We start from the raw sequence: 12,643 nt of genomic DNA, 5'->3' as shown, positions 1-12,643 counted from the left end.
CTTCCAATAAAAACAGGCCAAGGAGCTCTCCCAACAGACTGTCAACTTGCTGATATCTTTTGACAATGTGTCCCCCCACCAGTGCATACTTGGAAAAGGAGACTGATGTGTTTCTGACATTTACTCACCAAGAGCCTAACTCCAAATATGTCATTTGTTTGTTTTTGTTTCCAAACGATGTTTTCCTGAAACTCATTCTTTTAAGCTGACATCTGTTCCCTCGCTGGATTGCATTACATGAAATGCCTGTGTGTTTACCAGTTACTCACATGTGTACAGCTCATGAAGGTTTCCATGCAGAAGACAGAGGCTTTGAAAAGAACAAATGGGAATTAGAATAGTGGCGTTTCCCAGAAAAACTACTTTTCTCTTGTTTGGTTTTTGATGTTGTGGTTTGGTTTTTTTTATATGTGTGTGTGGTTTTTGTTTGTTTGTTTGTTTTTAATAAAATTTTAACTGCAGTCTGTTCAGGTAACTGTGATCCAGTTTCTGTTTGCTCTTTGGTTTGGCCCCTGAACGACTGTATTCCTTGTTAAGAGTATGTCTCAATACAAGAAATCATCTGTATTACTTTTTCCTCCTATTATTAGTCACAGAAAGATTCATTTTATTGTAGTGATAGCTAGTCAAGTAGGCTTACTCTATTAAAAAAAAAAAATCAAACCCAACCAATTTTGACTATAATATCCTCTTCAAAATAATTTATGAATCAGTACATCTTGTCCTTTTATTTATATAAATTATACAACAACTATAGTTTTTTTTAGACATTGAGATGAGTCTGTATTTAGTACTTCAATCATCGTTCTCAGGGTTGGGAAGGTCTCTGATACTGATGGTAGGCTCTTGTAAGAAGGTGAAATACTGAAAGAGGAGAAAAAAAGAGAATTATTTTTCTTTTGCTGAGTTTTATAGTTTCCTCAGAAGTTAGCATGTTAGCTTATACTTTTCTTCATCCCCTTCCTCCAACAAATTTGAGACATGAAATCAAGAATTTGTTGCCCACAATCAGCTTTTGTTTCTCATGACTCCTGACTCACAATACAGAATGAAAATAACTACATAAAAGAGTCTTTGTAAGCAGCAGAAGTTAAAGCAAAATTTTATTGCTTTAAGTCTTCAAGCTTTACTTACCTTACCCATTATTATTCTTCTAGCACCACAGACAAATTAGCCACTCAGGTTAATTACCATCCTATTATTACTTCAAGTCCTTTGGGCTGTGGTTCTACAGATATTTTTTCCTCAGCATCAGGCAATGAACAAATTTAGCATTTTTTCCACTCTTGTTCATTTCTTGCCCATTATACATCTCTCATTTAAGCCAGCAATACTATCAGTAGGACTACACTATGAAATGGTCTTGGTTAAAAATTAATTTTGGTTTTGGCTACTTGATGTGGCCCTGGGCAGCCTGATCTAGTTGAAGGCATCCCTTCACCCCCGTCACTACGGGAGGGTTGAACAAGATGACCTTTGGGGATCCCTTCTAACCCGATGCAATCTGTGAATCTATTTAGCACACCTCAGTTCCCTAATTTGGCTTGCTATGGATTCCCACAAATTTCAACAGAACAACTGAGTGGGTCAGAAACACATAGGCAGGGTAGAAATAGCTTAAGAAAGAAGTTGAATATATGAACTGGGAGATTTGCTGTAAAAATATTGTAGGAACTATAAATATTTTATATTTCCAAGACAACCGAGTCCCAATATTTGTGCAGACAACTTTTAATAAAAACTGCAACTCGCTACACTACAGTGTAAAAATGTTCCTCCTTAATAAATGTTGAATTTGACTTCATTTACATGTAGATTCTTAGCCCAAGTCTGACAAAGATATCCCTGAGTCTTTTTAATAGCCTTATTTATTTAGGAAGAGCTTTTATAGTCTAGTGAAATCCACCAGGCTGAGAACCACTGATAATAAAGTTAAACATTGATAATCAGTATGAGATATTTGGTATTAATAGCAGTTGTAGAGTTTCTCAGCCTGTCAGAACAACTCAGGTTTGACCCAAATTCAGGAGGTCTGTGATCTAACAAAGTAAGGTCAACTGCGAAGTCAGACTGGAGTGTCAGATTTTTATCCTGTCAGGTCTTTAAAACCTTCAGAGATTGAGACTGAACAGTCTCCCTAGGCAGCCTGCTCCACTGTTTGATTACGTTCAGTGTGAAAAGATTATTCTCAGTCTGAATCTCATTTCAACTCCCTCCCAGCACTGCCTGGCTCCAATTTCTCAATACTCACAGGCACTACAAAGCTTCTGCTAGGACAAAGCCTTCTCCAGGCTGAACAAGCCCAGTTCATGTCTGTTAAGGCATGTGCTCCAGACCCCTGACTATCTTGGTATCTCTCTACTTAGTTTGCTCCACTTTATCAGTCTTCACTGCAGATGCCCTCAAGCTGGTGTGGTCTAAAGTGTTGAGTATGCCCTAAATCTGATTATCCAAACAGCTGTATATCTGTCCTAGCTGTCCATTTGTCCAGATCATAATGTGCTGTCTTGGTATGAAAGTATTGCAGGAGTCCTAGCTGAAGTGTAAAACAAACATCAATTGCTCCTTCTCATCGCCAAATCTAGTCACTTTATCACAGAAAGGAACTACACTGGGTCACACATTTGTCAAACCCATGTCCAGTGACCCTAGTCACTTTCTCCATATACCCTGAAATGCTTTCCTAGAGGACTCACTTCATGACTTTCCCAGTGACCAAAGTGAGGCTGACCAGCAGGTCATCTTTCTGGGGTTCTTGAAGAAGGATGCAAGATTTCCTTTCTTGAAGTCCCTAGAAATGCCCGCTAATGTGCACAACCTTTCAGAGGTTATAGATGGCCTTGTAAGGACATTGCCAGTTCTCTCAGCACCCTTTAAGTGTCCTTGACCCTGACTTGAAGGATACTAAAACTGGTTTTACCTCTGGCCCCATTTGTAGATTCTGTATGGGAAATAACTACTAAGGGGTAAATTAAATGTACTGAATTAATACTATTGACAAGGAATTAATGTGTTTAGTATTCAAAAAGCAATATGAAAATAGAAATTTTAAAGCATTATAAAAAATACGTACAGTTATACTAAGTAGTATAATTCTGTATTCTGAAAACTTCCATCTACTTTGAAAATCTCCCAGTTAAAATAGCACTAAAGGATAAATGAATGACTTTTGACATATTAGTTTGAAGAGGTAAGAATGGAGGGGAAAAAAAAAAAGGCAGTCAAAACTTTTCCCAGCTTTGTTCACTAAACTGCCACATATATTAATGGTAAAAAATTACAATAGAAATGGAGATTTGACCACTGGACAAAAGGAAGAAGATATTAACCCAAATAATTGTTTGCAGAAGATAACATATAAACAAATGTTTAGGGTAATAACTACTCTGTTAAACTAAAATACCGTGTTTGTAAATTCAACTCTTGTCTTTTCAATATCTAGCTAGAGTGAAAAAAATACACTAAATCATTTACTAAACTCATAATTTCTAAGTAACACTTTTTATAAAGATTTAAATTTTATATATAAAGTCCTTCATATTTGATTTCCCCACACTCCCTCTGAACAAAAAGATTTACCTTTTTAGATTCATCCAACTCTTTGCTATTTTGCTAAAAGCTTCAGACCCTGGTGCTGTCATTGCTTCAAAATCCACCAGCTGTAAATGCAAACAAATAAAAACAAAATCTTAAGAAATTAGAGAAGCTTTAAGTTCTCTAATTTCAAGAAATTAATCCTCAACTATTCTTAACATATAAATTCAACTTTAAAAACATCCTTCCTTTTGTGACAAAATACAGCTTTTCTTGTAAGTTGTTCACACTCTTGAGTCAGTGCCAGAAAATACTGCCTTCTGCCCTTTTTTACAATGTCCAAATGAAATGGGGATATTTCTCATTTCTAATCTGCAAAATATTGTATCACGTGATTTGGTAGATTTATATTTGGCTTTCAGACATTCTGTATAATTTCCACAGTGGGTTTTCAGACAACTTGACTATATATAGCCAAAGACTCTTGCACCTTCATATCTACAGCTGAAAGTAAGTTTTCAGGAAAGCAAAAGAAAAGAAAAAAACAAACCAAACAAAACATAGTATTGAAATATTTAAGCTGACATATTTTTGCTTACCTATGCTCATAGACATAGAGTAACCTTAGACTAAGGTGGGTAAGACAAGAGTAAGCCTACCAACTACTCTGTGCCCAGACTACTTTGTTCTTCATCACCAGTCTGGAAGTCGGCATGCATGCCAGGCAGTAAAAGTCTCTGCAGGTTCTGTACGTTTGCACACTGGGGAAAACAATTTCTTCCAGCTGGTGAAAACTTCTCTAAAAAATGGTTTTGTTTAAATGCAGGCATTCTGTTCCAGGAAAAAGAAACTCAAATGTAAAAATGTCTTAAAAGCTTCTTGCAAGTCAGAAATCCTGTAATTTTGTAATCCTGAAACTCTGCTTGCCTGCATAAAAGCAGCCAGCAAAATGCACTACTGTATGAAGTCCTAAGAAGATGCATAAGAAAACCCACATAAGTGTTTTACCTTAGCTTGAACTCCCATGGAATGATGGGAGATACCAGCTTAACACCATACTGAAGCTTTCTTGCTACTAAGCAAGTGCAGTTTGCTCTTAAAAGCTACTAGGAGTTCATTATCCTGAAAAGACAAACTTCATTGTCTTCACGGCTTTCTAGAACAGGAAAAGTGCTCCTTCTTCCCTTATGCTGGATAGTCTCTTCAGCACCTTTGAGCTCACTGGAATCTCACACATTCTTTTGACAATACATTAGAAGAGACAACTCTCAACTCCTCTCATGCTGAAAAGGTAACACAACTAACAGACTAATAGTTGACTAAAGAAAGGAAACGCTTTTTTGAGCAAGGTGGTATAGTATTCAAATGCAGTTACTTACATACTAAGACTTATTTTAAATTAAGCAGAATACAGAGGACAACGAAATCGAGAGAAGCTGCAAATACATTTCTGCTTAACAAGCCCTAAATGCTCTGGAACACATTGAGAGAAAAGACAGAAAATTTCTGCTGTATGTCAGAAAAGTCATAAATTCTGCTGAAGTATTTTCACAGCCCTTCTCAAAGAAAGCTGGAAAGAACAAGCTCAGCACACTAGAAGTGCTTCAGTTACAAATACCTAACTACTGTGGGATACAAACTGCTAAAATTTGACTAACCAGAATTACTGCAAGAACTATCTCTAAATCTTACATGCTGTCAGGACAGCAATGACATCTTCAAAACTGTCTCAGGCTGTAAAAACATGCAGCTAGCCCATCTGCAGTAAAGAAGTGTGCAACTTCTGGTCATTCTTATAGCTTCTTCACATTTACAAGTATTACTTCCCACATCAAGGCTGATCCAAGTGTATTTTGATACTTGCCTTTCCTTTAGGGATTTTTCCTGATACTTCTTTTCCACTAGCCATTAGTGCTCCCATGATCACTGAATAAGCTATCACACTAAAATAAAACAAACAAATGAAGTACAGCAAGTCTTTCCATAACGCTATTTTAGACTACAAAACAGCACTGTTTCACAGAAGGTTCATAAAAACCTATTGTACTAGTTACTTTACTTTAGAAGCAAATCTGAGCATAAAACCAAGAAGTGAAATCTTTGTTATTTTCCACCACCACTGGAATGAAGTTACAATCCTGTGAGAGTTTAACTCCTGAAAAGCACTCTTTCTACAGTTGTCAGAATCATAATTTCAGACAAGGCTTCACAGAGGAGAAAACAAAGCAAACTTCTGTTCCTAAAAAGCTTAGCTGTAGCCAGTTCATGAACTTTACTGCAATAGAGCTAGAGGCACTGTTCAGTTACATCTTTTCTTCTCCCCCCCGCCCCCATTTAAACTTAATTCTTCAGTTGTGAAATTCAGACAGAATTTCGCTTAGTCTTTACATTCTGTAAGATAAAGAAAGTCTGATTACGAAAACGAAGTCTTAGGGTTTTTTAGAATTTTATTTTCTAATGAATTTTGTTTAATAATAAGCTTAAAGTCTTAAGTGCATTGGAACAGAGATTCATAATAGTCTTAGATGTAGCCAGCTTTGAATTAAAGCAGAATTTCTGTTGAAGAAATTTGTGATATATGGGACTTTATAGTTTTGTTTGGTGACCCTGTTACACTTACAATAAAATAATATACTAATATAATGTGAAATTTCAGTGCTGTTTCATAATATTGATCAGGAATCTAAGCATTACAGTTTAAAAATGATACTTCTCAATCTGTGAGCTAGTGTCTGTAAACAGACCACTCAGAATTTCAAATATACATGCAGCTATCAACAGCAATTACAAACTAGCTTTTAGAACAGTTCCCATTGCTGTTCTAAATGAAATGCACAAAATGAAAGATTGTGCAGGACACAGAGTGCAACCCAGAGCTTTTTTACCCTCTATTTATTAAAAAATATATTAAGATACTGCAACAGATGAACATTTTACAGCATGCATTCAAGATAATATACATGATAAAGACAATCACTAACCTAGATCCTCTTGAAAGTGGCATTAAATTATAGAAGTAATAAACTAATGACAGGATCAAGTTGCAAACTGCATCTACTTCCTAAGCAAGAGATAGATAAATAAATAAATAAATAAACATTAAATAAATAAATAAATAAATAAATAAAAGTGAATCAAAGAATTTCACAGCCAGGTAATACCATATATCAAGGAACACATACTGGAAAGTCTGAGAGTACCATGATTTTCTTTTTTTTTTTTTTTTTAAAGAATCATTTCAAATGTGAATAATGCCAAGCTAAAAAGCTGAAGTCTGATTAAAAGATGTTCAAGCAAATTTTGTTTTGTCATTAAAATTAATGTGAAACTGTTCATCTACACTGTGTTAAAGGATGAAAAATGGAAAGCACAAGCTCAGTTGCAGTCAGATTGTTATTGCAGTACAAATCAAACAATTATAGTGCTTCTCATGCATCCGTGTTACTTCTCATTTGTAGCCACCATGAGCCAAATCCTAAGCAGTGGTTATAAAGATGATGAAACAGTGTACACAGACCCATGAGAACAATGCAGAAAATCAGGTGGGAATGGGGGGAGAAAGGAACACACTGTGATACCGAGACCTTGTCTGGAGTCTCTCTATTACAGGAGAAAAGCACAGCAAACTTTACAATAACAGAATTATGGCAACTTCTTATGGCATTTGCCACATTTGGGCTTAAGCAAGCAGTCGATTTTATTAACATCTCTGTCAAAATTATTAGAACAGTGACTGTTAAACATTAGGTATAAAAGCACATACAGAATTTTGTTGGCTAATTTACCATTTCCATTAAAACAGCCTTACCCCCAACTCTGCCGACAGAATTAGGATTTTTCCTTTAGCTGTTAGATCCTTATATAGTGCATCTATTTCTGCATGATACAGCTGTGTTCTCTCTTCTGTTGTCTGAGTTTCTACTGAAAACAGTATGTTCCCCACTCTATCAAGATGAAGCAAAAAAGGGAGGTTAAAAGCTTTCTGAACAGAACTTGATGCATAAACTAATACCCAGGGTAAGTTAGAAACGTACTACAATTAAATACAGCACAATAACCTTTTTTTACTACAATTTTTCTTTAAGCATGATATTATATCTGTTACCCCCCTTTTCATAAAAAATATAATTAAAAAATGTTTTGTCACACTGTAAGTTTGTCTGAGAGAATATAGAAAGATTGCTGTCAACTCACAGATTAATTATTTCCATAGGAAAAAAAATACCTGACAAGCATTAGTGTTTCATTTGATAGGTAAAAGGTAAGAAATATGAAATATTTGTATTTTATATAATGTAAAATACATTCTATACAAAAATCTCAGGCCCGTGAAGATAAACCAGAGTTTTGCTATGTTTTAAACTACCAAAATGGAATTGTTTTGTTATGAAAGCATAGCTAAAAACCATGGATCAAAACACATTGACTGACACAGAAGAAAAATCTGTGTAGAACTTTTCCCCCCAAACAGTGAGACAGTGACATATATTTAATGTCATTTCACTGTATATAGGCATATGATTCAGACTATAAAATAAATTTTAAAATAGAGGTATGTTACCATTTTAGAAGAGAAGTTTAGCCTCCATACCACTCATTGGAAGTACACAAATTTTGGGAAAAGTTCCAGTGCATTGAAATTTAAATTTCAAAACCCAAAGCTTTTAGTTAGTGGCAGAACAGAGCTTCTGAGCCTCAAATTAATCCTCATTCTTTAGGAAGACAAGGAGCCAGAATCCATAAAGTGAGAAATTTACTATCTCAGCCAAAGAGTGGTGCAAAGCCACTTAATGCTATTTTTATATATCCAGGTATTATTTAAGTTGGCATTTGCAGATGGAAGGTCTGTAAATATCTCAAAAAATGGCCAAAAATCCAACAGGAAAATAACTTTTTTCCATTCTTAGATCACAGAGATTTCTATTCAGGATATTTCGTGACCATCAAAGATAAGGTCTAACAAAAATAAATATGCTTTCATATAGATATAGACTGAATAAGAAGGTCTCTCCTCACTTTACTGCTAGATGTTAGAGAATCACCTCAACTGAACCTAACCCATCAATGTTACCCATATTCCCCTTGTTAGGGAACACAACAGGAATCAGAAGTCCTCAAATGAACAACTTTTTTAGTTATTTACAAAAATACCACTAGAGAAGAAACCCACTTTACAAAAGTAGAATTTCATTTGAGAAGATTAATTGCTAATACTTCATCATTACTTAATGTAACTGAATCCCTGAAAAAACCAAACACGTACTTATCTCCTGTTATTGTAATTGTGAATCCATCATATTCTTTCCCTTGATCCTTGAGGCTGGGGACTTTTGTGTTCACAGTAAACCCATCCCTCGTTTTACTGTTAAACTGCTTTCAAAAGAAAAAAAATTAGCATGAACAGGGACAGACTGCCTAGCTATTGCTTTGAAACACCCAAAATACATGGAACAGAAATGAAAATAGATGAACTGAGGGAACAGAATGAAGAGTCATTGCCAGCTACATTATTTAATTTATCCTGTACTTCCTGCTGAATAGAACTCAAATACTGAATGAGGTATACTGACAGTCAACTTTATATAGCATATCTAGATTGGCACTGTTTATAAAAAGCAACTGTACAAAGCAGTTTGAGTTGCACAGATTTCTCCCCGTTACATGTTGAAAGTGACCTTGTGGTGCAACAATGTAAATGGAAAAGCAGGCATCTGAGAGCCTGTTTTATGTTTACACTAAGAATCAGTTGCATTAGTCTAAGTGTGGGTTCCAGAATACAGCTTGCAGCAACAATTTTACTGTGATCCAGTTTCAATTAGTGTTTATCCTCACCAGAAGGAAAAATATCATGATGTAGCTTTGTAAATTTGTTCATCTAAGTGTAGCCAAACTGTTATATAAACCAGACAAAACTACATTTAATTAAAGCCAAAGTCTAGCTTTTGACATACCACATTCTCCAGCTACCCCAGTAACCAAACTACATCCATATTAGCAGACATTCCTTTTACACAGGCACTATTAATGACTATTATGCAGTAGTGTTGAATGAATTACTCAGGCAATTATTTAAGATAGATTTTGTGATCCAGAATGTTTTGTTTAAAGACAATCTGTGTTTATTTCAAAGAAACAAATCTAAAAGCCTCTAATGAAAGACAGCATTCCACTGCAACGTAATTCCGAATGGGATACAGGAGATTCGAATCACAGCAAAAGGTACAGGTTATAAAACCCAGAAAGAGTATTTGCTGCCACCTGAGACATTTATTTCAAAGTAAGTCATGCACAGTCCACAACATGTATGTATTTACATCATCCTCTTGGAATAACCTACTTTTTTATCTCCACTAATAGCATCTCTTCTGGCCTATAATTCAACAGTAGCCATATTCAATGCTCTGCAAAGCCCTATTTGCAGGTTTATGTGTCAGTAGGGAACACTTAATTGTCTATCCACCCCAACATTTACTACTTCAGCATAAGTTTTTGCTTATTTTCAGTTAGTATCCACTTGGCACCATGTTTCAAGGCCAAGAATACAATAATATAAAATAAAGTAACACAGCAATATAAAAAGGATCTCCAAAATTAGGGTATGCTCTTTGAAGACACTTATTAGTAATACATATTTTAAAAAATAATTTTAAAAAGCATAGAAAAATGTAGTGCTTGAGCTAATGTAGCTTCTGTAAAGCAGAGCATGAGTGAACACTACTACTGTGAACGAATGCAAATACAGGCAGTCTATAAATAATAGCAGTGCTGCATCTTCAGAGATCTGTGTTCTGTGGCAATCCATTAGCTTTGCTTAGATGTAAAATCGCCATGTGGACACACCCGATAAGAAAGCAATGAGTTTGATTCTATTTAGAATTAATGTTTCTTCCCAAATTTTACAATATGCTAAATAAAATCCTGTTTAATCCTTTAAAAATAAACACTTTGTAACAGTGTTTTCCTAAAGCCAAATACTTGCACACTGCTTATCCTGGATTAAATTTGGAGGAGTTGGGGGAGAGGGGGCAAGATCATTTACTTAAACTCAGTTCAAGTCTTTTTGCTAGAGTATAAATCACTTTGTATATCGTATACCCAAAGCCCTTCTGCAAAGACCACCACCAGCAAGAAGAAAATCTGCAACTTTCCACGCTTCTTTTCTGACTGTCTTCCAAAGCACAAGAATGTAAACCTAGATTTCATTTCAGATTAGCTATCAGTCACTAAGGGCAACTATTCCCTCATTTCCCCGTCAGCTCCACAACATACTGATCTGCACCAATGAACCTAAGGTAAAAAGAGCTTCCATGTTTCAGGCACACATCTTCATTGTTTTCCTTGATACTGTACAGGTATAGTGGGAACCCATTATAGTGCATCTGACCATAAACACTCCCACAGCTGACAAAGCCAGCTTCATAGAACTACATACAACGTTTTATTTTCCTGTCATTTCATTACCAATTCACAGTTAGGCCGAGCCTTTCAAACATGTATCACATATCTGCACCTACACCCTACATATGCAGATTTGAAATAACCTGTTAGTGTTTCTAGTTATTCATTTCAGGCTTATGTGCAATGGTTATATTCTAAGGAACTGGATATCTCCTAGAATTTGCAATATTTTGAAAATTTTATTTAATTTACCTTCATTATGGGAAGAAGATCTTCTACTTTATGTACCTTTTCCAAAGCTTCTCGAACCTCTAATAGTCCTTTGGGGTTATTAGCACTGGGAAACAAAAAAACAAACAAAAAAAATAATTGCAATGGTTGAACACATGTAGCATTTCTGGAAATCCATCTGTCTTAAACATAATTAGTCATAATGAGGTAAGTTATGGAAAGTTATTTTATTATTTCTTATCTGAAAATTAGTTCCTTCACATTTGACCACACACTTTCCTCCTATTCAAAAAGCCATTTTCTCCTTTATTAGCTCAGCTTAGTTTTTCAGCTTGAAAGGTCAATTCCAAACTTCAGATTTATCTTTATTTGCTGTTGGCCACTCTAAAGCATTACCAGGACAAAGATAAATTAGAGAGTTTAAAGCTAAACCAGTTTCTTAATTTTTAATGTTATGAAAAGAACACTGTTGCCACAAATAATCCACAGGTGGGGAAGATGTTCTACTCAGAAAAAAATCAAGACACATTAAAAAAAACAAACAAACCACAAAACCCCCAAACAACAACAAAAATAGCAACTGAACCAAAACAAGACACCACAAAACAACCACCAACCAAAACACAAACACCACCACACCAAAGAAAAAGAAAAAAGGAAGAAAAAACTCCCCAAAACCCAACAACACAACACCCCCCCTCCCAAAAAAAAAAAAAACAAGGTTCAAAATAGATGCCAATAATTTTCAAATTTTTAGTCGCATCTCTCATTCAAGATTCTAAAACTGCCTTCCGTTCAATGACAAATTCATCTATGTAACAGGCAGTAAAGATTTTCTGCCCCTTTAAAACTACCTATCACACACCAGTCTCAATTAAAATTACCTCCCTATCTTCTTTTCTATTTTGTCCTCATTTCTATAATTTAATAAAGTAATCTCAAGATTCAGAGACACTGTACTTTATTCTACAAGGTGGAAATCAAACACCTTTAATAAAGAATATATTCTAGAAAGAACTAATACCCACTCATGCCAAAACTGTGGGGACAAATTCAACACTGTTACTAGTTTCTAGGTAGACTACACAGGTAATACTAAGTAATTCACAATTTTTTTTCCTATTAGTTTAAGTTTTTATACATGTCAATGAATAAAATTTTACATTTCCAATAGGAAATAAGACAATTGCAGACAATAAGAAAACAAGAACTTACTAAAATTAAGAACATATCTCTTGGATTTTCTGAAATTAGTATTATGTAAACTGCAAATCAGTATTAGCAGAGGAGTGAATCAAGGGGGGGGGAAGCACATCAGTGATTTACCCATGATAAACAAGGATCCTGTCTTTGATAAAACGAAGAATTTTCTCAAAATATTCCAGATATCGCATGTTGATGACCTGTCCCCTACAAAGAAAGGAAAAGGTTTTTTAAAGTCTTGTTTTCCAACCCAGCATTACAGGACTAAAATACAAAT

The 12,643-nt window shown here is 35.1% G+C and overlaps 1 protein-coding gene across 1 annotated transcript in view; it reads right to left on the bottom strand.

The window, feature by feature from the left end:
- Positions 1-740: 740 nt before the first annotated feature.
- The window catches only part of TTC13 (tetratricopeptide repeat domain 13), a 40,563-nt gene continuing 28,660 nt past the window's right edge, over positions 741-12,643 (bottom strand). Inside the window, exons 16-23 of the mRNA XM_054393903.1 lie at positions 12,490-12,573; positions 11,185-11,269; positions 8,798-8,907; positions 7,343-7,478; positions 6,516-6,595; positions 5,399-5,477; positions 3,580-3,659; positions 741-864 (exon numbers count right to left, since the gene is read on the bottom strand). Coding sequence (XP_054249878.1) covers positions 741-864; positions 3,580-3,659; positions 5,399-5,477; positions 6,516-6,595; positions 7,343-7,478; positions 8,798-8,907; positions 11,185-11,269; positions 12,490-12,573 — 778 coding nt within the window. The remainder of the gene's footprint in view (positions 865-3,579; positions 3,660-5,398; positions 5,478-6,515; positions 6,596-7,342; positions 7,479-8,797; positions 8,908-11,184; positions 11,270-12,489; positions 12,574-12,643) is intronic.

Source organism: Indicator indicator, chromosome 2, assembly GCF_027791375.1.
Source record: "Indicator indicator isolate 239-I01 chromosome 2, UM_Iind_1.1, whole genome shotgun sequence".
Taxonomy (NCBI): domain Eukaryota; kingdom Metazoa; phylum Chordata; class Aves; order Piciformes; family Indicatoridae; genus Indicator; species Indicator indicator.
This window is presented reverse-complemented; position numbering and strand designations above follow the sequence as displayed.